Here is a 23,352-nt window from a genome sequence, read left to right on the forward strand (position 1 = left end):
ATGCCTATCGAAACTAGAACAGGTAGCAAAAAGGAAAGCGGCGCATCAGTAGATGATAGCTTACAACTTAAATATACGGAGACCGATATAGAATTCATAAAACAGGAGGTTTCCAATAAGGAAAAGAGGCTCCAAAAAGAAAAAGAAGCGTTAGAGGAACGTCAAGCAGAAATAGATAAGAAGTCAAAACATCTTAGCGAACAATTCAGACAACAAGAAGCTGAATTAGAGAAAAAACAGCGCGCGATTGAATCGAGTAAAGACGCGGGGTTATCCGAAGAAGTTCAAAAGAAACTTGCCAGGCTCGCCGAGCTCGAGGCGAAAGAAATCGCGAACGCAAATACAAAAACGCAGCGGCACAACCCGACCGAGGGCCCCGCGCAAGACGTACCACATCCTACACAGCCAACAAAAGGCATAGTAGAAGAAATCAAATATCCTACGCAGTTCAAAACGAGCAAGGTAGACGATTCTAAAAATCCTGCACAGCTCTCCGCGAGCGTGACAGACGTTAAAATTAGGGACACTAACGAAGCGACGGGCCGTTCGAAAATGGATGAACCGCGGTTAGGTCCTGTAGAGGACACACAGCTGTCCGAACTTCTCCGTAAGAAGGCAGAAATAGATCGGGAAGTACAACTTCTCGTAGCGCAAAATTCACGCGGCACAGATAGGGCAGTTACCCAAAGCATAGAATTAGCCACAGACGCTACATTTAAGGAACCCGGTCCAGTGTGTACGCGGAGTAAGGATGAATTAAGGTTAGAAGCAGAAATTCTGCACTTCAAAAAGAAGGCAGAAAGAAAGAAAGGCGACTTAAGAAAATCCGTGGCGCCTCAAAAACCTAACCCTGTGGACAGTTACCGCCCTGATCCACTCAGCAGAGGAGCGATTGGTAGAAACGCCCTCAATTCAGAAAATGATCACATTTCAATAAAGTCAGTGGTTTCCGTCCCAACTGACGATGAAGATTTGAATTTAGAAGCAGAAGCGTTAGCTAGAGAAGCGTTGATCAGACGCATTCAAAAAGAGAACCGCGAGAAACTCAAAAATCTACGCGGAGGAATAGCAGGTCCGGACCTGGGACCTCAAGAATTAGGTGAGCCAGGCGTGCCGGAAGAATTAGTCCTCGATAAGGACTTAGAAATACGATTACGCGAGCAAGAGATTTGGGAGCGCGAATTAGAATTGCAGGAGCAAGAACTCGCGTACCAGGCCGCGTTAGCAGATCCGTACCGGGAGAGAAGGAGGAAATTAGCTGAGCGCGAGGAACAGTTAAAGAAAAGGGAGCAGGCCCTGAAGGATAAGATCTCGGGAATCACCCGCCCCCAAGTTACTCAAGTCGTTAACGCCGAGCAGGCACCCGTTCCTCCTACTCTGCCGTTAGCGGAGCAATCCATATCGGTTAAAGACGCGTTAGCGGTAGTCCCAAAATTTGACGGGAAAAACATCACCGTAATGCAGTTTAATCGGGCGTGCAAGAGGGCACTCGAGATGGTAACACCCAGCTTGGAGGGGTACCTCACGCGCCTCATCAGAAGCAAGCTCGCCGATCGAGCATACGCAGTAATCGAAGACGAGAGTTTTGCAACCCTGCAAGGACTCTTGGACAAACTCACGGAAGTGTTCGCGCCCATTAGATCCGCGAATCATTACCGTGGAGAGCTTGGTCAGCTGTATAAATACGCTGATGAACACGTGCTAGATTACATAGGGAGAACCCGCGACATAAAAACGGGATTAATAGAAGCGGAACGAAGAAAGAACCGCGAGCTAACCAATGCAGAGATAATCAGGTTAGATGAGGAAGTCTGCGAGGCATTTGTCGGCGGACTACCGAGCGACTGCCGGAATGCAGTATTGATCAAAGGTTACTCCAACCTGAAGACAGCCTACGAAAGGGCTATAGATGCCAGCAAGGCATTAGAATTAGATAGAGATCGGGCTAGGAGCCGCGGCGCGAGCAGGGCCGAGAGTAATAACGCAGAGCCGTGTAAACATTGCGGCCGTAGTAATCACCTAACCGATCAGTGCCGAGCGACTAGGAGACCCGCGGTAAGCAGACCCGTGGAAAATAGAGAATCGTGTACGCTGTGCGGGCGGTCGACCCACAGCACAGCAAATTGTTACAAAAACAAACCGCCGTCGAGCCAACAGTCGACAGCGCGAAATACCAACGTAGTCGAATGTAGCTACTGCAAGAGCATAGGACATTCATACAACGAATGCCGTAAACGTAGATACCATGAAACAATTAGCCGAAACAACTCGGGAAACGGAGCAGGGCCCTCGGGGAACACTGGCAGCCCCCGAGTAACAAGGGCCAATGCCATAGAGACAGAGGAGGTGGAAACAGGTCCATCTGCCTCTACTTAAAAGGAAAAATACCTACAGTAAACTTAGATTCCAAAGATACGAAAACCGCAATAGACTTCATGATAGATACGGGAGCGGAGGCCAATATCGTAAAGGCCTCTAATGTAAAGGACTTTCGTAAAGTGAACCCCAAGAGGCGTATCACTATTATAGGAATAGGAGACGTACCACACTATAGTTTAGGAGCAACGGAATTGGAAATGTTTGGTTTCAAAACGGATTTTCACGTAGTTGAGAATACCTTTCCCATCAAAAGTGACGGTATCCTAGGGTCAGCTTTCCTTACCCAGTTCGAAGCCAATGTTAACTACGCGGACCAATGCCTCGAAGTACTGAACAAAGCCGTTTATTTTAATGATAGAGAAACCGTCCTCGTGCCCAAGCGTACGAACATAGCCTTCCCTATTAAAATTAGTGAAGATAGTATCAAAGAAGGATATGTACCCCTTCTTGACAGTTGCAAGGGAGTCTATATAGGGAACGCTATTGTTAAGGATGACGGAGGTAGGGCAACGATCCGCGCGGTAAACACCACGGAGGAGGACAAACTTATACCAGTCCCCACCGTAGAACTGTTGGATACGAGCGAAGCAATACCGTTAGGGGAGACCGAACACATTACCATAAACAAATGTTCGATAACAGACGTTACTGACTCCTACGAGAAACTCTCTAGACGCTCCGAAACTATTACGAAATTATTGAGATTAGATCATCTTAACGATGAGGAAAAAGACAGTGTAGCCAGGATAGTTCGAGAAAACGCAGATGTCTTTCATCTGCCGGACGACAAGCTCCGATGCACAGGTGTCATGAAACATAAAATAGCTACCACCGATGACCTACCGGTGCACACTAAGCAATACAGATTTCCGCCCGTCCACAAGGACGAAATAGCTAGGCAGGTGACCGAAATGGAACAGAATGGCGTAATCAAGCCATCGGTATCGCCTTACAGTTCGCCACTTTGGATCGTACCGAAAAAGGCCGATTCGAAGGGAAATAAGAGATGGAGGATCGTGATAGATTATCGTAAATTGAACGAAAAAACGATAGGTGACGCATATCCGTTGCCCAACATCACCGAAATCCTTGACCAGTTAGGGAATGCCCGGTATTTTTCGGTATTCGATTTAGCATCGGGCTTTCATCAAATACAAATGGACGAGAAGGACGCTCCCAAAACCGCCTTCTCGACACCGCACGGGCATTATGAATTCACGCGTATGCCATTCGGGCTGAAGAATGCGCCAGCTACTTTCCAGAGACTAATGGACCAAGTGTTGTTAGGATCGCAGGGCATAGAGCTGTTCGTATACCTGGATGACATAGTAATATACGCGTCTACTTTAGAAGAACACGAGCGAAAAGTCACGCGATTAATGAGTAGATTGCGGAAGGCAAACCTAGCCTTACAACCAGACAAGTGTGAATTTCTCAGACACGAGGTTACTTACTTAGGACACGTGATCAGCGACGTAGGTGTGGAACCGGACCCAAAGAAAATCGAGTCCGTGAAAAAATTTCCAGTTCCCAAAAATGCTAAGAACATCAAGCAATTTTTAGGGCTAGCAGGTTATTACAGACGGTTCATACCGGGTTTTTCTAAGATCGCGAAACCGCTCACTAACCTTCTCAAAAAAGGGGAAAGCTTCGAATGGAAAGAACAACACCAATCAGCTTTTGAGTTTTTACGCGACAGGTTATGCGAGAAACCGATCCTGCAGTACCCAGATTTCGAGCGACCTTTCCTGGTCACAACGGACGCGTCCGGTTATGCAATCGGGGGTGTCCTGAGTCAGGGAGAAATTGGGAAAGATTTACCTATATCGTACGTATCACGGGTGTTAACATCAGCCGAAAAAAATTACTCTACGTTCGAGAAGGAACTTTTAGCAGTAGTTTGGTGCGTGAATTACTTTAGACCGTACCTCTACGGCAGAGAATTTACCGTAATATCTGACCAAAAAGCCTTGTCATGGTTTCATAAAAATAAAAGCCCATGTGCACGACTCATTAGGTGGAAGACCCTCCTAGCTGAGTTTCAGTGCACAATAAAATATAAGGAGGGGCGTGCGAATACGAACGCCGACGCCCTCTCCAGAAATCCGGTCGACGATACGGATCCAGCCCCGTTGGACCCCGAACTCGCGATCATACAGACACTAGAGTTAGATACGACAGACGAGACCGACACCACAAACGAAGACATTTTCGAGCTACCTCCGGTCACGACCGAAATGACAGGAGACCTATTTACAGTAGATGAAAATTTCTCGCTGGTGCATTGCGTAGCTGAGGACCTGCATATGGGAGCCGGCATCGCAGTGCAATTCCGGGAGAAATTTGGTAGACTTGACGAACTGAAACAACAGAACGCCAAGGTAGGTGAAGTGGCTCAGCTTCAGGTGGGCAGGCGGTTCGTTTATTATCTAATAACAAAAAAACGTAGCAACGATAAGCCTACGTTGAAAAATCTAGAAAAAGCCCTGATTCAACTCAGGCGCACGTGCAAAAGAAATGCAGACTATCGTCTCGCGATGCCCAGGATAGGTTGTGGTCTTGACAAACTGTCCTGGAAGACCGTAATAAAACTAATCAACAAGGTGTTCAAACAACCTTTCAAGATACATATATACGCTTTGCCTCCACCCAACGTTGAGACCACTGAGCCAACCTCGACAGACAATCGGGAAAGTTCACCTCTGGGACAGTTCGGAAACGAGCCGCCCCAATATCAAAGCACGGGTTTAGACCCTATAGTCGAAACGATGGAGCAGGAGAAAGGGGGGGACACCAGTAGAATTTCCCTTCCGGAAGCGTCGACGAGTTTAGATCACAGGGACAAAGCCTTTGACGTAATAGGCCAGGACACCCCTGTAGAAAATCAAGCAACCGATGCTGATGAAGACTCAGATTCAGGTTCCGAGCACGGTAACGAGCATGAATGCGTCGACAGCGACGTAAGCGACTCCGACGAAATCATAGAACCAGGTTCGCAGCCCTACGAGCTCGCTGCAGACCCCGAATTAAAGATCACTAGGAGTAAGGAGAACTTATCAATTCATAAAGGGAACATGGTCTGTTTCGTCTCGCAGCAGGGTGAACCTATAGACCGCGGAGCGCACGATCTATTCAGTAAATTCAAGATACCAAAATTAGAGGACTTAGCACTAGGAAGAGCTAGGCTAATGCAAAAGGACAATAGAAACATTATATGTTTGCCAATCAAAGAATCAACAAAAAGACACCTCGACAGAGAAATATTTAAAGAAGCTCTGGCATCTCTGTTAGACGTAATTATGGAAATAGAGTTAGCAGAAATAGCACTAGCCAGAACAGCATTCATAGATAATATTTCGTGGAAGGAAATTTTAAATAGGATAAAAATCGCACTCAGCGATTGTCCTTGCACGCTGACTATTTACGGAGACTTGATTCAAACTCCGGCGGAGGAGCTTAGGGCCGGAATTATTCAAGAAAATCATGAATCTGCGCTAGGGGGTCACAAGGGGGTGACCAAAACTTACCGTAGAATTAGACAAAAGTACGCATGGCCGAATATGAAACGCCAGGTACAAGATTATATAGGCAGGTGTTGGCAGTGCGCCACTAGGAAGCTCACGCGAGTAAAGCATAAGCAACCAATGGTAATAACAGATACTCCTGACGCCGCCTTTGAAAAAATCTCCATGGACGTTGTGGGCCCTCTGCCCATTACAGAACGAGGAAATAGTCATATTTTAACAATCCAAGACCTCCTCACCAAATACTCGCTAGCAATCCCGTTGAAAGAAACCGACTCGGTGGCAATCGCTGATGGCTTGGTAAAAAACTTCATTTGTATTTACGGCGCACCCCGTCATATCCTCACGGATCAGGGCGCCAATTTAACTAGCTCACTGATGAAGGCGATCACAAAGCGATTTAGAATAACACAAAACAGGACCACAGCTTTCCACCCGCAGTCAAATGGCTCGATTGAAAGGTCACACCACGTTCTAATAGAATATTTGAAGCAGTTCGTTACGGACAAGAACGACTGGGACGAGTGGCTAGAGTTAGCAATGTTTTCATATAATACCAGTACTCATGAAAGCACAAGGTTTTCACCGTACGAATTAGTGTTCGGCCGAGAGGCAAGAGTGCCCTCGAGCTACGCAGCAATAGAAACCATATCAGATAGGACGTACGAAGGCTACTTGTTAGATTTATGTAAAAATCTCCATGAAATACAGACTCTCGCAGCAGAGAATTTAACTCAAGCAAAACACAAGTATAAACGTTACTATGATAATAAAATCAAATTGCTACAATTAAAACCAGGAGATCTGGTGTTCCTCCTAAAGGAGCCCAGAAAGAACAAATTCGCTGACCATTATACTGGTCCGCACGAAGTAATAGAAGTTCTTCCCAGTAATAATGTAAAAATTCTTGTTGAAAATAGAACTAGGGTGGTCCACCTGGACAAACTGAAAAAGGCAAAGGCATAATCGCACCTATCCTTTATTATTCTGTCCACAGGAATCACTAGAAAGTAAGAACACAATAATATAATGAAGCTCCCGGCTAATGAGGAAGACGATCATCTCGAAGTAGTTTTCATTGAAAAGCCGCAGACACTACCATACCCAGTCACAAACATTAAAATCATAATGTACAAGGTTACAATAACACTATATTTTAAGGCCAATGAAGCTTTCAAGTCATTACTTAGGGAAATGATAAAAATAACAGATTTGGGTGAAGGCGACTACAGAACGTATTATAAAAGAATTCGCAGCCAAAGAGGCATAGTAGATCAAGTATTAGATGTGTTTTTCGCCCGCCCGGACGAAACCCACATATCAGTGCTATTTCACCCAGACCTGAACGAAGCGTACACATACGTAGGTAAAGGCATGGACGGCGAAGTGTCCAAGTACACCGTCTCCGGCCCAATTGTTAACTATGTAGGCAGTCAGATGTTCAAAGACGCCGTATAATTTTGTACACTAAGCAGATTTAAGAGTAGACGTCAGAATTTATAGGTATTATGACATACGTTACAGGGTCAATGCAAACCCCAGCCATGAGGTCCGTCCTCATACTCCTCACTACCATTTGTTGGTTGAAGGGGGCCCATGCATTAATCGGGTATGACTGTGGCGGAGCTGCCCTTAACGTAACAACTATAAATCTACTAGACATCGACCAATGTGATTTGGAACACGACAAGACACAAAACGAACGAACGTTTATACAATTGCTCCAACTCACGGAATACAAACAGGCGCAAGTCTTACAATGCAAAGTGGAGATCGACAGAACAGTTTACCGATGCGGACAATTTTCACACAACTCGGTGACCGACGGTGGAAGAAAGGCTTACCTTCCAAGAATCTCAAGGGAAGCGTGCGAGACGCTACATCGCACAGGTACGCTAACCCTCGGGTCACAGACGCATTTGGTCGAGATCCCAACAAACGTAACGACGCTACGCGACGCCACCTTGGCCGGCAGCCTTACCTCTGACGGAACCTGCCAAGGGCAATATTACAATGACGGTTATGGACAGTGGGAAAGCGCTGTCGTGCAGGCAGTAATCAAGATTTCGGTCTACTCGTACACGGCGAACGTCAAGATCTCCAACAATCAAATTTTGCTGAAGAGTGGAACAACCTGCCCTTTTGGAGACGGGCAGTGCATCGACGATGAGGGTGGCCATACCTACTGGACAACAACGCCCCTCGACGAATGTAAATTTGACAAATATGACGTACTATACACGGGATACGCAGACCGAACGAACGCGACGGACTCTCCAACCGTTTACTCGCTACAGACGGGTGACACAACCTTCGCGCTAATGGAAAGGTCCAGAGCCACCATTTGCGGCTATAAAATCATAAACACAGAGCACCCCCGTCTATTTATCTTTGAGACCAATCCAACGGAAGTCTTCAAACAACGATCAAGATTAGCAGTATCAAACATCGACATCTTTTCATACATCAATTCAAAATTCATTTATGTAGAAAAACACATCAGAACGCAGACCACCAACTTATACAGGGACGTGATCGAGCAGAAATGTAAATTAGAACAACAGGTGCTGAAAAATGCATTAAATCTCGCTGAATTATCACCTGACAGTTTTGCCTTTAACCTAATGAAGGGCCCCGGCTATTTTGCAACAATAGCCGGCGAAGTAATCTATATTATGAAATGCATCCCAGTAGAAGTGGAATTCCGCAAGACGGCAGAATGTTACAATGATCTTCCTGTGAATCACCAAAATGAGAGCATGTTCCTGCGACCCAAATCGAGGATTCTCGTGAAGACCGGAACCAGGAGGAGCTGCAACGAGGTCGTGCCGCCAATGTTTAAGGTAGAAGAGACGTGGTACAAGTTCACACCTAGGGCATCCGAAGCCAAGGTACCGCAGAAACTCAAGCCCTTGACAAACATGAATTGGAAATATAGTAATCCTGGACCCCTGGGATCAAGCGGAATTTACACTGAGGAGGAATTGCAAGAATTACGGGAACACATCATGTTTCCAGCAGAAAAACCTGCACTACTCGACACCATATCCAGAGGCGCCCGAGGCGAGACCATCGGGACGGGAACAATCAATATGTATAACTTGTTAGACGAAAAGACTCTAACGCGAATAGCAGAATCAACGGCAAAAAGACTATTTACTGGATTCACCACCTTCGGGAGTGTTGTCGGAGGAATATGGGGGATCTGGGCCGTGTGGGCACTGCTGAAATTCTTAATCGACACATGCATACATGGTTACACGCTCCACACAGCATATGGATGCAGTTACCACTTGATAGCCTCACTGTGGGACTCGGTGACGCATCTGTTAATGCACCTACGAGGACAAAAGACCGATCAACCAATGACGACTGACGCCCAGGAGCAGACGGAACCACTGAATAAAATAATTTACCACGTTCCGTCACAGTCAATTCACTTTCCAGAAAATCTAGACTTGAATTCTGACATAGAGTTGAAGAAGCTCGAGGAAAGAGCACAACAGAGAGCAAAAGATCTTAACTTGGTTTAGTGAACGCCGCTAAGATCTTTTACGGAAATAAAACTTATTTCCTTCAAATAAGGAGGGGGGTGTGACGTCCCCGGAAGAACGTCTACCATATATATATTTTTCCTATTATCATACTAAAACTGTTGCTCTCTTACCTCGAGTATACTACTATTAGCATAACACATACTTGTATTATACCTAAGATATAGGAATACATTATAATATCTCATAAGCGAAGAGCAAGGCAACATGGGGTACCCGGCAGAAAGCACCAGGCAGCAAGCCATATTCACAGTCGTGCTAAGAGGCCGCCATCTTGGCTCGCCCGCTCATCATATACTACACTATGAGAAATACACGCACATCGCGCTATTTAGGAATGTACACATACATATGCATACTCATAATTATCATGCCGTCTTATTACGAATGATAAAATAAACGATATAATAAACAATCGTATAAACTTACCCATAAATATAATATACTCATATATGTATTACATAAAAGGAGTACACGTCATCGACGCGCAAAAGGGAAACCTTATCCCTTCATCCGAAATACGCCTTCAGCAGGCCTACGTGACATTCCGCACGTCCAGCGCTCGACCACGTGCACTTCTTAGGAATAACCACATTTGTTAGAATAAATAAATAACTGTAACCAGAGCGGCCAGCGGGACTCGAAGCACTTAAACAAAGGTTCGTAGGCGAACCCTAACATAAACACCCGCTGAGCGTTCATCCTAGTAAAGATAAGATTTTGCATAGTTAAGATACGCTCTAGACTAAACAGCCCCGGACCTCGGTACAATAAACAGACGGAAGCAATAAATCGCCCAAGTACCGAGAAGCACTTAAGAGGAAACATCGACACGGCGATCCGATACCCGAGGAGAAACTGAGCCAAGCAATTCCAGCCCAGGCCGACGGACCGACGCCAACTCAGAACAAAGGCCAAGGGTCGAGCGGGAAAAACCTGTTCTACTCGACCCCCATAAACAGGGATGAAAGCCAGACCCGCACTTAGCCAGGGACCGGTTTACAACAGGGCCATAAACCAGACAACCCTCACAGCATGACGTCAGGCCCCAAACACGTGCAAGCAGGCAGGCAGCGACAAGTCGGCGCCGGACCCCGAACACGTGCACGCAGGCAGGCAGCAACAGGTCGGACCTAACGGGACTCCGCCAACAAAGAGCCGCATTCCAAGGCTCTGACGTCACGCGCGCCTACGTGACACCGAGCGCGTCAAGGCAGGCCAGCAGCGCGCGCACCATCGCCCCGCGCATGCGCACCAGGACACTCGAGAGCTGAGACGGTCGACGCTTCGCACCCTGGACATCACTTCTCATCCGCGCTTCAAGCAGACCAGTCGAGTTCTTGTAAATCTCTACGAGTTACACAGTTAGCTTGCACGTTTAGAACTTGTACACATTCGCTAGTTCTTGTAAATCTCTACGAGTCGCACAGTTGACTTGCACGTTTAGAACTAGTATACATTCGCTATAGCTTAAGCGCTCTGTTTAACGTAAACTCTTAATATACGCGACTAGAATACTAAACATTGTACCTTTTTCGAATTATCTGTAACAATATACTAAACACAAAGATTTATTTCATCGAGTTCTCATTTCTTGAACCTAAAACTAGAGTCAGTGAATAACCCAAGGTAATTCCCTTTTACCCACATTAACATTGGTTGTTAGCGGAGACGCTGACTTAATTAAGCTTGTAAAACTAGCTTTTCCAAGTTAATTAACTCCCACCCCTTTCTATATCGGTAGATGTCAAAGTCCAGTAAACGTCACGGTCGTAAGAATAGACATCGCGCAGGCCGACGACTACAGGCTAAGAAGCAAGCTATATTACAAGCCAGAATCAAACGTATCAACGGTCCAGTAGAGATCCTTCCGATCTATACACAACCTAGCTCTAACGAAGAATCGGGCTCTTTCTCGTCGCACGCATCCAGCCAACCCAAGGTTGACCACCCGTTCTCAACTCACGGGGTAGAACGTGAAGTCATACAGACGGTTACTAGAGTCAGCGAGGGGCTGTTATACGAGCAAATCGACATTAGGAGGAAGCTGTTCCCTGTACCAACCGTATACGACTGGGTAGAAGAGCCGGAAGTTATCGACCTGGACTCCGAACCAGAGACCATCTACCTCGACTAAAGGTAAGACGCTCATTTACGTTACCCCATATCATCCTAAACGACGAATATAATCCATAGCGGGGGCCCGGGTCCCTCAAATAAAACAGGGCTCCGTTATTGCAGTGTCGCTCCGCGTGCGTCAACGTTAAGAATTGTTTTTTTTTGTTGACTAGTGCGTCTGGGACGTCACATTGGCACGGTCACAATCGAGCAAAAAGCGATGCGCGTCGTCCCAGAGTCGATCAGTAGCAGTAGGGACTGGACACCACCATCGTTAGAGTGGAGCAGGAGGCGTCGGAGGGTGTCCCGCTGTCGACCCGAGGTCGTAAGGACACGTGTTTGGCACGGTCAAAATCGAGCAAAAGGCAATGCGCGTCGTCCCGGAGTCGATCAGTGGCAGTAGGGACAGAACGAGAGCATTGTTAGAGTAAAGCAGGAGGCGTTCGAGGGTGTCCCGCAGTCAATCTGAAGCCGTGGTGACGCGTGTGAGGCACGGTCACGTTTGAGCAGAAGGCAATGCGCGTCGTCCTAGAGTTGATCGGTGGCTGTGGGGACTCGTGTTGGGCACGGTCACAGTCGAGCAGAAGGCAATGCGCGTCGTCGAAGAGTCGATCCGAGGCAGTGGGGACACGTGTTGGGCACGGTCACAGTCGAGCAAAAGGCAACGCGCGTCGTCCCAGAGTCGATCAAAGGCAGCGGGGACTCGTGTTCGGTACGGTCACAGTCGAGCAAAAGGCAATGCGCGTCGTTCTAGAGTCGATCGGAGGCAGTGGGGACACGTGTTGGGCACGGTCACAGTCGAGCAAATGGCAATGCGCATCAACCCGCAGTCGATCAGAGGCCGTGAAAACACGTGTTAGGCACGGTCACAGTCGAGGAGAAGGCAACGCGCGTCGTCCCAGACTCGATCAGAGGCAGCGGGGACTCGTGTTCGGTACAGTCACAGTCGAGCAAAAGGCAATGCGCGTCGTTCTAGAGTCGATCGGAGGCAGTGGGGACACGTGTTGGGCACGGTCACAGTCGAGCAAATGGCAATGCGCGTCAACCCGCAGTCGATCAGAGGCCGTGAAAACACGTGTTAGGCACGGTCACAGTCGAGGAGAAGGCAATGCGCGTCGTCACAGAGTCGATCGGAGGCAGTAGAGACTTGTGTTAGGCATGGTCACAGTCGAGCAAAAGGCAATGCGCGTCGTTTTAGAGTCAATCGGTGGCGGCGGGGACACGTGTTGGGCACGGACACAGTCGAGCAAAAGGCAATGCGCGTCGTCTAAGAGTCGATCGGAGGCAGTGAGGACACGTGTTGGGCACGGCCACGGTCGAGCAAAAGGCAATGCGCGTCGTTCTAAAGTCGATCGGTGGCAGTGGGGACACGTGTTGGGCACGGTCACAGTCGAGCAAATGGCAATGCGCGTCGTCTCGCAGTCGATCTGAGGCCGTGAAAACACGTGTTAGGCACGGTCACAGTCGAGGAGAAGGCAATGCGCGTCGTCACAGAGTCGATCAGAGGCAGTAGAGACTTGTGTTAGGCATGGTCGCAGTCGAGCAAAAGTCGATGCGCGTCGTCCCAGAGTCGATCAGAGGCATTGGGGACTCGTGTTAGGCATGGTCACAGTCGAGCAAAAGGCAATGCGCGTCGTCCCAAAGTCGATCGGAGGCCGTAGAAACACGTGTTAGGCACGGTCACAGTCGAGGAGAAGGCAATGCGCGTCGTCCCAGAGTCGATCGGAGTCAGTAGGGACTCGTGTTAGGCAAGGTCTCAGTCGAGCGAAAGGCAATGCGCGTCGTTTCAGAGTCAATCGGTGGCGGCGGGGACACGTGTTGGGCACGGACACAGTCGAGCAAAAGGCAATGCGCGTCGTTTCAGAGTCGATCGGAGGCGGAGGGGACACGTGTTGGGCACGGTCACAGTCGAGCAGAAAGCAATGCGCGTCGTTTTAGAGTCAATCAAAGGCCGTGCGGACACGTGTTAGGCACGGTCACAGTCGAGGAGAAGGCGATGCGCGTCGTCCCAGAGTGAATCGGTGGCAATGCGGACTTGACACAAGCATCGTCGGAGTGGAGCGGGCGGCGATGGAGGGCGTCCCGCAGTCGATCGGAGGCCGTGGGGACGCTTGTTAGGCGCGGTCACAGTCAAGCAAAAGGTAATGCGCGCCGACCCATAGTCGACCTGAGGCAGTGAGGAAGTGACACGAGCACGGTCAACGTCGAGCAAAAGGCAATGCGCGTCGTCTTATAGTCGATTAGTGGCACTGGGGACTCGGCACGAGCATCGTCAGAGTGAAGTGAGAGGCGATAGAGGGCCTCCCGCAGTCGATCAGAGGCCGTAGGGACACGCGTTAGGCACGGTCACAGTCGGGCAGAAGGCATTGCGCGTCAGCCCAGAGTCCACCGGTGGCGGTGTGGACTCGACACAAGCATCGTCAGAGTAGAGCAGGAGACGTTGGAGAGCGTCCTGCAGTCGATCTGAGGCCGTGGGGACGCGTGTTAGGCACGGTCACAGTCGATTAAGATGCACTGCGCGTCATCCCAGACACGATCAGTGGCAGTGTGGACTTGATACGAGCATCGTCAGAGTGGACCGGGAGACGTTGGAGGGTCTCCCGCGGTCGATCAGAGGCCGCGAGGACACGTGTTGGGGACGGTCACAGTGGATCGGGAGGCAATGCGCGTCCTCCCAGACACGATCAGTGGCAGTATGGACATGATACGAGCATCGTCAGAGTGGAGCGGGCGGCGATGAAGGGCGTCCCGCAGTCGATCAGAGGCCGTGGGGACACGTGTTTGGCACGGTCACAGTCGAGAAGGAGGCAATGCGCGTCGTCCGAGAGTGAATCGGTGGCAATGTGGACTTGACACAAGCATCGTCGGAGTGGAGCGGGCGGCGATGGAGGGCGTCCCGCAGTCGATCGGAGGCCGTAGGGACTTGTGTTGGGCACGGTCACGGTCGGGCAAAATGCAATGCGCGTCGTCCCCGAGTTCATTGATAGCTGGGGACCCGACACGTGCATCGTTGGATTAAAGCGGGAGGTGGTGAAGGGCGTCCCGACGTCGATCAGAGGCCTTTTGCTCGACTGTGACCGTGCCCAACACGTCTCCCAACGGCCTCTGACCTACTGCGATGCGCCCTCCAGCGCCCCTTGCTTTACTCTAACGATACTCGTGTCAAGTCCCCACTGCCACCGATCGACTCTGGGACGACGCGCATTGCCTTTTGCTCGACCGCTACCGAGCCCAACACGTGTCCCCACGGACTTCAATCGACTGCGGGACGTTCTTAAGCGCCCCTTGCTTTACTCTTACGATGCTCGTGTCGAGTCCCCACTCCCACCGATCGACACTGGGACGTCGCGCATCGCCTTCTGCTCGACTGTGACCGCGCCAAACACGTGTCCTCACGACCTCAGATCGACTGCGGGACACCCTCCAACGCCTCCTGCTCTCCTCTAACGATGCTCGTGTCCAGTCCCCACTGCCACTGATCGACTCTGGGACGACGCGCATTGCCTTTTGCTCGATTGTGACCGTGCCAAACACGCGTCCTTACGACCTCAGATCGACTGCGGGACACCCCCCAACGCCTCCAGCGCCACTCTAACGATGCTCGTGTCCAGTCCCCACTGCCACTGATCGACTCCGGGACGACGCGCATTGCCTTCTGCTCGACTGTGACCGTGCCTCACACGAGTCCCCACTGCCTCTGAACGACTCTGGGACGACGCGCATTGCCTTTCGCTTGACTAAGACCGTGCCTCACGCGAGTCCCCACTGCCACTGATTGACTTCACGAGGCCATCCAACGCCTTCTGCTCCATTCTGTCGATGTTCGTGTCAAGTCCACGTTGCCACCGATCGACTCTGGGACGACGCGCATTGCCTTTTGCTCGACTGTGACCGTGCCTAACTCGTGTCCCCGCGGCCTCGGATCGACTGCGGGACGCCCTTCAGCGCCTCCTGCTCCACTTCAGCGATGCTTATGTCCAGTCCCCACTGCCACTGATCGACTTCGGGACGACGCGCATTGCCTTCTGCTCGACTGTGACCGTGCCTCACACAAGTCCCCACTGCCTCTGAACGACTCTGGGACGACGCGCATTGCCTTTTGCTCGACCGTTACCGAGCCCAACACGTGTCCCCACGGACTTCAATCGACTGCGGGACGTTCTTAAGCGCCCCTTGCTTCACTCTTACGATGCTCGTGTCGAGTCCCCACCGCCACTGATCGACTCTGGGACGACGCGCATTGCCTTTTGCTCGACTGTGACCGTGCCTAACTCGTGTCCTCGCGGCCCGGAGGATCAGAATCAGATCAGAATCGACTGCAAGAGGCCCTCCAACGCCTCCTGCTCCACTCCGACGATGCTCGTGTCGAGTCCCCACTCCCGCCGATCGACTCTGGGACGTCGCGCATTGCCTTCTGCTCGACTGTGACCGCGCCAAACACGTGTCCTCACGACCTCAGATCGACTGCGGGACACCCACCAACACCTCCTGCTCTTTTCTAACAATACTTGTGTCCAGTCCCTACTGCCACTGATCGACTCTGGGACGACGCGCATTGCCTTTTGCTCAATTGTGACCGTGCCAAACACGCGTCTTTACGACCTCAGATCGACTGCGGGACACCCCTCAACGCCTCCTGCTCCACTCTAACGATGCTCGTGTCCAGTCCCCACTGCCACTGATCGACTCCAGGACGACGCGCATTGCCTTCTGCTTGACTGTGACCGTGCCTCACACGAGTCCCCACTGCCTCTGAACGACTCTGGGACGACGCGCATTGCCTGCTGCTCGACTGTGACCGTGCCTCACACGAGTCCTCACTGCCTCTGATCGACTCGGAGACGACGTGCATTGCCTTTCGCTTGACTAAGACCGTGCCTCACACGAGTCCCCACTGCCGCTGATTGACTTCAAGAGGCCATCCAACGCCTTCTGCTCCATTCTGTCGATGCTCGTGTCAAGTCCACGTTGCCACCGATCGACTCTGGGACGACGCGCATTGCCTTTTGCTCGACTGTAACCGTGCCCAACTCGTGTCCTCGCGGCCTCGGATCGACTGCGGGACGCCCTTCAGCGCCTCCTGCTCCGCTTCAGCGATGCTTATGTCGAGTCTCCACTCCCGCCGATCGACTCAGAGACGACGCGCGTTGCCTTTCGCTCGACTGTGACCTTGCCTGACACGAGTCCCTTGTGACGTCCCCGGAAGAACGTCTACCATATATATATTTTTCCTATTATCATACTAAAACTGTTGCTCTCTTACCTCGAGTATACTACTATTAGCATAACACATACTTGTATTATACCTAAAATATAGGAATACATTATAATATCTCATAAGCGAAGAGCAAGGCAACATGGCGTACCCGGCAGAAAGCACCAGGCAGCAAGCCACATTCACAGTCGTGCTAAGAGGCCGCCATCTTGGCTCGCCCGCTCATCATATACTACACTATGAGAAATACACGCACATCGCGCTATTTAGGAATGTACACATATATATGCATACTCATAATTATCATGCCGTCTTATTACGAATGATAAAATAAACGATATAATAAACAATCGCATAAACTTACCCATAAATATAATATACTCATATATGTATTACATAAAAGGAGTACACGTCATCGACGCGCAAAAGGGAAACCTTATCCCTTCATCCGAAATACGCCTTCAGCAGGCCTACGTGACATTCCGCACGTCCAGCGCTCGACCACGTGCACTTCTTAGGAATAACCACATTTGTTAGAATAAATAAATAACTGTAACCAGAGCGGCCAGCGGGACTCGAAGCACTTAAACAAAGGTTCGTAGGCGAACCCTAACATAAACACCCGCTGAGCGTTCATCCTAGTAAAGATAAGATTTTGCATAGTTAAGATACGCTCTAGACTAAACAGCCCCGGACCTCGGTACAATAAACAGACGGAAGCAATAAATCGCCCAAGTACCGAGAAGCACTTAAGAGGAAACATCGACACGGCGATCCGATACCCGAGGAGAAACTGAGCCAAGCAATTCCAGCCCAGGCCGACGGACCGACGCCAACTCAGAACAAAGGCCAAGGGTCGAGCGGGAAAAACCTGTTCTACTCGACCCCCATAAACAGGGATGAAAGCCAGACCCGCACTTAGCCAGGGACCGGTTTACAACAGGGCCATAAACCAGACAACCCTCACAGCATGACGTCAGGCCCCAAACACGTGCAAGCAGGCAGGCAGCGACAAGTCGGCGCCGGACCCCGAACACGTGCACGCAGGCAGGCAGCAACAGGTCGGACCTAACGGGACTCCGCCAACAAAGAGCCGCATTCCAAGGCTCTGACGTCACGCGCGCCTACGTGACACCGAGCGCGTCAAGGCAGGCCAGCAGCGCGCGCACCATCGCCCCGCGCATGCGCACCAGGACACTCGAGAGCTGAGACGGTCGACGCTTCGCACCCTGGACATCACTTCTCATCCGCGCTTCAAGCAGACCAGTCGAGTTCTTGTAAATCTCTACGAGTTACACAGTTAGCTTGCACGTTTAGAACTTGTACACATTCGCTAGTTCTTGTAAATCTCTACGAGTCGCACAGTTGACTTGCACGTTTAGAACTAGTATACATTCGCTATAGCTTAAGCGCTCTGTTTAACGTAAACTCTTAATATACGCGACTAGAATACTAAACATTGTACCTTTTTCGAATTATCTGTAACAATATACTAAACACATAGATTTATTTCATCGAGTTCTCATTTCTTGAACCTAAAACTAGAGTCAGTGAATAACCCAAGGTAATTCCCTTTTACCCACATTAACATTGGTTGTTAGCGGAGACGCTGACTTAATTAAGCTTGTAAAACTAGCTTTTCCAAGTTAATTAACTCCCACCCCTTTCTATATCGGTAGATGTCAAGGTCCAGTAAACGTCACGGTCGTAAGAATAGACATCGCGCAGGCCGACGACTACAGGCTAAGAAGCAAGCTATATTACAAGCCAGAATCAAACGTATCAACGGTCCAGTAGAGATCCTTCCGATCTATACACAACCTAGCTCTAACGAAGAATCGGGCTCTTTCTCGTCGCACGCATCCAGCCAACCCAAGGTTGACCACCCGTTCTCAACTCACGGGGTAGAACGTGAAGTCATACAGACGGTTACTAGAGTCAGCGAGGGGCTGTTATACGAGCAAATCGACATTAGGAGGAAGCTGTTCCCTGTACCAACCGTATACGACTGGGTAGAAGAGCCGGAAGTTATCGACCTGGACTCCGAACCAGAGACCATCTACCTCGACTAAAGGTAAGACGCTCATTTACGTTACCCCATATCATCCTAAACGACGAATATAATCCATAGCGGGGGCCCGGGTCCCTCAAATAAAACAGGGCTCCGTTATTGCAGTGTCGCTCCGCGTGCGTCAACGTTAAGAATTGTTTTTTTTTGTTGACTAGTGCGTCTGGGACGTCACAGGCAATAAAATTTCTGGTGGCAGCGGTGGGATTCGTTTAAAAATTGATTTTGTTAAAATCCGAATTCAACTAAAAATAATCGGTGCGAGTTATTAAAGACGAGATCCGCGAAAGTAGCAAAGACAGTGAACCGAACTTCGCAACACACGCGTAACGGGAGTAGCAAGAAAACTCACCTCAGCCGCAAAGAACGCGATCGGGACGAACGCACAAACTACGGACGGAATCGTGAAATAACGCTCGACAAATACAATAAAAGCGAATCACACGGGGACTCCACACGCTCGAGATTATTTCTATAAATAGGATAAAGATTCACACGCGAAACCAATATGCCTATCGAAACTAGAACAGGTAGCAAAAAGGAAAGCGGCGCATCAGTAGATGATAGCTTACAACTTAAATATACGGAGACCGATATAGAATTCATAAAACAGGAGGTTTCCAATAAGGAAAAGAGGCTCCAAAAAGAAAAAGAAGCGTTAGAGGAACGTCAAGCAGAAATAGATAAGAAGTCAAAACATCTTAGCGAACAATTCAGACAACAAGAAGCTGAATTAGAGAAAAAACAGCGCGCGATTGAATCGAGTAAAGACGCGGGGTTATCCGAAGAAGTTCAAAAGAAACTTGCCAGGCTCGCCGAGCTCGAGGCGAAAGAAATCGCGAACGCAAATACAAAAACGCAGCGGCACAACCCGACCGAGGGCCCCGCGCAAGACGTACCACATCCTACACAGCCAACAAAAGGCATAGTAGAAGAAATCAAATATCCTACGCAGTTCAAAACGAGCAAGGTAGACGATTCTAAAAATCCTGCACAGCTCTCCGCGAGCGTGACAGACGTTAAAATTAGGGACACTAACGAAGCGACGGGCCGTTCGAAAATGGATGAACCGCGGTTAGGTCCTGTAGAGGACACACAGCTGTCCGAACTTCTCCGTAAGAAGGCAGAAATAGATCGGGAAGTACAACTTCTCGTAGCGCAAAATTCACGCGGCACAGATAGGGCAGTTACCCAAAGCATAGAATTAGCCACAGACGCTACATTTAAGGAACCCGGTCCAGTGTGTACGCGGAGTAAGGATGAATTAAGGTTAGAAGCAGAAATTCTGCACTTCAAAAAGAAGGCAGAAAGAAAGAAAGGCGACTTAAGAAAATCCGTGGCGCCTCAAAAACCTAACCCTGTGGACAGTTACCGCCCTGATCCACTCAGCAGAGGAGCGATTGGTAGAAACGCCCTCAATTCAGAAAATGATCACATTTCAATAAAGTCAGTGGTTTCCGTCCCAACTGACGATGAAGATTTGAATTTAGAAGCAGAAGCGTTAGCTAGAGAAGCGTTGATCAGACGCATTCAAAAAGAGAACCGCGAGAAACTCAAAAATCTACGCGGAGGAATAGCAGGTCCGGACCTGGGACCTCAAGAATTAGGTGAGCCAGGCGTGCCGGAAGAATTAGTCCTCGATAAGGACTTAGAAATACGATTACGCGAGCAAGAGATTTGGGAGCGCGAATTAGAATTGCAGGAGCAAGAACTCGCGTACCAGGCCGCGTTAGCAGATCCGTACCGGGAGAGAAGGAGGAAATTAGCTGAGCGCGAGGAACAGTTAAAGAAAAGGGAGCAGGCCCTGAAGGATAAGATCTCGGGAATCACCCGCCCCCAAGTTACTCAAGTCGTTAACGCCGAGCAGGCACCCGTTCCTCCTACTCTGCCGTTAGCGGAGCAATCCATATCGGTTAAAGACGCGTTAGCGGTAGTCCCAAAATTTGACGGGAAAAACATCACCGTAATGCAGTTTAATCGGGCGTGCAAGAGGGCACTCGAGATGGTAACACCCAGCTTGGAGGGGTACCTCACGCGCCTCATCAGAAGCAAGCTCGCCGATCGAGCATACGCAGTAATCGAAGACGAGAGTTTTGCAACCCTGCAAGGACTCTTGGATAAACTCACGGAAGTATTCGCGCCCATTAGATCCGCGAATCATTACCGTGGAGAGCTTGGTCAGCTGTATAAATACGCTGATGAACACGTGCTAGATTACATAGGGAGAACCCGCGACATAAAAACGGGATTAATAGAAGCGGAACGAAGAAAGAACCGCGAGCTAACCAATGCAGAGATAATCAGGTTAGATGAGGAAGTCTGCGAGGCATTTGTCGGCGGACTACCGAGCGACTGCCGGAATGCAGTATTGATCAAAGGTTACTCCAACCTGAAGACAGCCTACGAAAGGGCTATAGATGCCAGCAAGGCATTAGAATTAGATAGAGATCGGGCTAGGAGCCGCGGCGCGAGCAGGGCCGAGAGTAATAACGCAGAGCCGTGTAAACATTGCGGCCGTAGTAATCACCTAACCGATCAGTGCCGAGCGATTAGGAGACCCGCGGTAAGCAGACCCGTGGAAAATAGAGAATCGTGTACGCTGTGCGGGCGGTCGACCCACAGCACAGCAAATTGTTACAAAAACAAACCGCCGTCGAGCCAACAGTCGACAGCGCGAAATACCAACGTAGTCGAATGTAGCTACTGCAAGAGCATAGGACATTCATACAACGAATGCCGTAAACGTAGATACCATGAAACAATTAGCCGAAACAACTCGGGAAACGGAGCAGGGCCCTCGGGGAACACTGGCAGCCCCCGAGTAACAAGGGCCAATGCCATAGAGACAGAGGAGGTGGAAACAGGTCCATCTGCCTCTACTTAAAAGGAAAAATACCTACAGTAAACTTAGATTCCAAAGATACGAAAACCGCAATAGACTTCATGATAGATACGGGAGCGGAGGCCAATATCGTAAAGGCCTCTAATGTAAAGGACTTTCGTAAAGTGAACCCCAAGAGGCGTATCACTATTATAGGAATAGGAGACGTACCACACTATAGTTTAGGAGCAACGGAATTGGAAATGTTTGGTTTCAAAACGGATTTTCACGTAGTTGAGAATACCTTTCCCATCAAAAGTGACGGTATCCTAGGGTCAGCTTTCCTTACCCAGTTCGAAGCCAATGTTAACTACGCGGACCAATGCCTCGAAGTACTGAACAAAGCCGTTTATTTTAATGATAGAGAAACCGTCCTCGTGCCCAAGCGTACGAACATAGCCTTCCCTATTAAAATTAGTGAAGATAGTATCAAAGAAGGATATGTACCCCTTCTTGACAGTTGCAAGGGAGTCTATATAGGGAACGCTATTGTTAAGGATGACGGAGGTAGGGCAACGATCCGCGCGGTAAACACCACGGAGGAGGACAAACTTATACCAGTCCCCACCGTAGAACTGTTGGATACGAGCGAAGCAATACCGTTAGGGGAGACCGAACACATTACCATAAACAAATGTTCGATAACAGACGTTACTGACTCCTACGAGAAACTCTCTAGACGCTCCGAAACTATTACGAAATTATTGAGATTAGATCATCTTAACGATGAGGAAAAAGACAGTGTAGCCAGGATAGTTCGAGAAAACGCAGATGTCTTTCATCTGCCGGACGACAAGCTCCGATGCACAGGTGTCATGAAACATAAAATAGCTACCACCGATGACCTACCGGTGCACACTAAGCAATACAGATTTCCGCCCGTCCACAAGGACGAAATAGCTAGGCAGGTGACCGAAATGGAACAGAATGGCGTAATCAAGCCATCGGTATCGCCTTACAGTTCGCCACTTTGGATCGTACCGAAAAAGGCCGATTCGAAGGGAAATAAGAGATGGAGGATCGTGATAGATTATCGTAAATTGAACGAAAAAACGATAGGTGACGCATATCCGTTGCCCAACATCACCGAAATCCTTGACCAGTTAGGGAATGCCCGGTATTTTTCGGTATTCGATTTAGCATCGGGCTTTCATCAAATACAAATGGACGAGAAGGACGCTCCCAAAACCGCCTTCTCGACACCGCACGGGCATTATGAATTCACGCGTATGCCATTCGGGCTGAAGAATGCGCCAGCTACTTTCCAGAGACTAATGGACCAAGTGTTGTTAGGATCGCAGGGCATAGAGCTGTTCGTATACCTGGATGACATAGTAATATACGCGTCTACTTTAGAAGAACACGAGCGAAAAGTCACGCGATTAATGAGTAGATTGCGGAAGGCAAACCTAGCCTTACAACCAGACAAGTGTGAATTTCTCAGACACGAGGTTACTTACTTAGGACACGTGATCAGCGACGTAGGTGTGGAACCGGACCCAAAGAAAATCGAGTCCGTGAAAAAATTTCCAGTTCCCAAAAATGCTAAGAACATCAAGCAATTTTTAGGGCTAGCAGGTTATTACAGACGGTTCATACCGGGTTTTTCTAAG

General features: G+C 49.3%; 2 protein-coding genes across 2 annotated transcripts; both read left to right on the plus strand.

The window, feature by feature from the left end:
• LOC138191333 (caldesmon-like) lies at positions 1–2,376 on the plus strand. The gene has a single exon (XM_069138034.1). It carries the CDS (start codon positions 1–3, stop codon positions 2,374–2,376), a length of 2,376 nt encoding a protein of 791 aa, XP_068994135.1.
• Positions 2,377–19,366: 16,990 nt separating this feature from the next.
• Positions 19,367–21,742, plus strand: LOC138191334 (caldesmon-like). The gene has a single exon (XM_069138035.1). The coding sequence runs from the start codon at positions 19,367–19,369 to the stop codon at positions 21,740–21,742; it is 2,376 nt and encodes a 791-aa protein (XP_068994136.1).
• Positions 21,743–23,352: the final 1,610 nt, after the last annotated feature.

The sequence above is a fragment of the Neodiprion pinetum genome, unplaced genomic scaffold (genome assembly GCF_021155775.2).
Source record: "Neodiprion pinetum isolate iyNeoPine1 unplaced genomic scaffold, iyNeoPine1.2 ptg000101l, whole genome shotgun sequence".
Taxonomy (NCBI): Eukaryota; Metazoa; Arthropoda; class Insecta; order Hymenoptera; family Diprionidae; genus Neodiprion; species Neodiprion pinetum.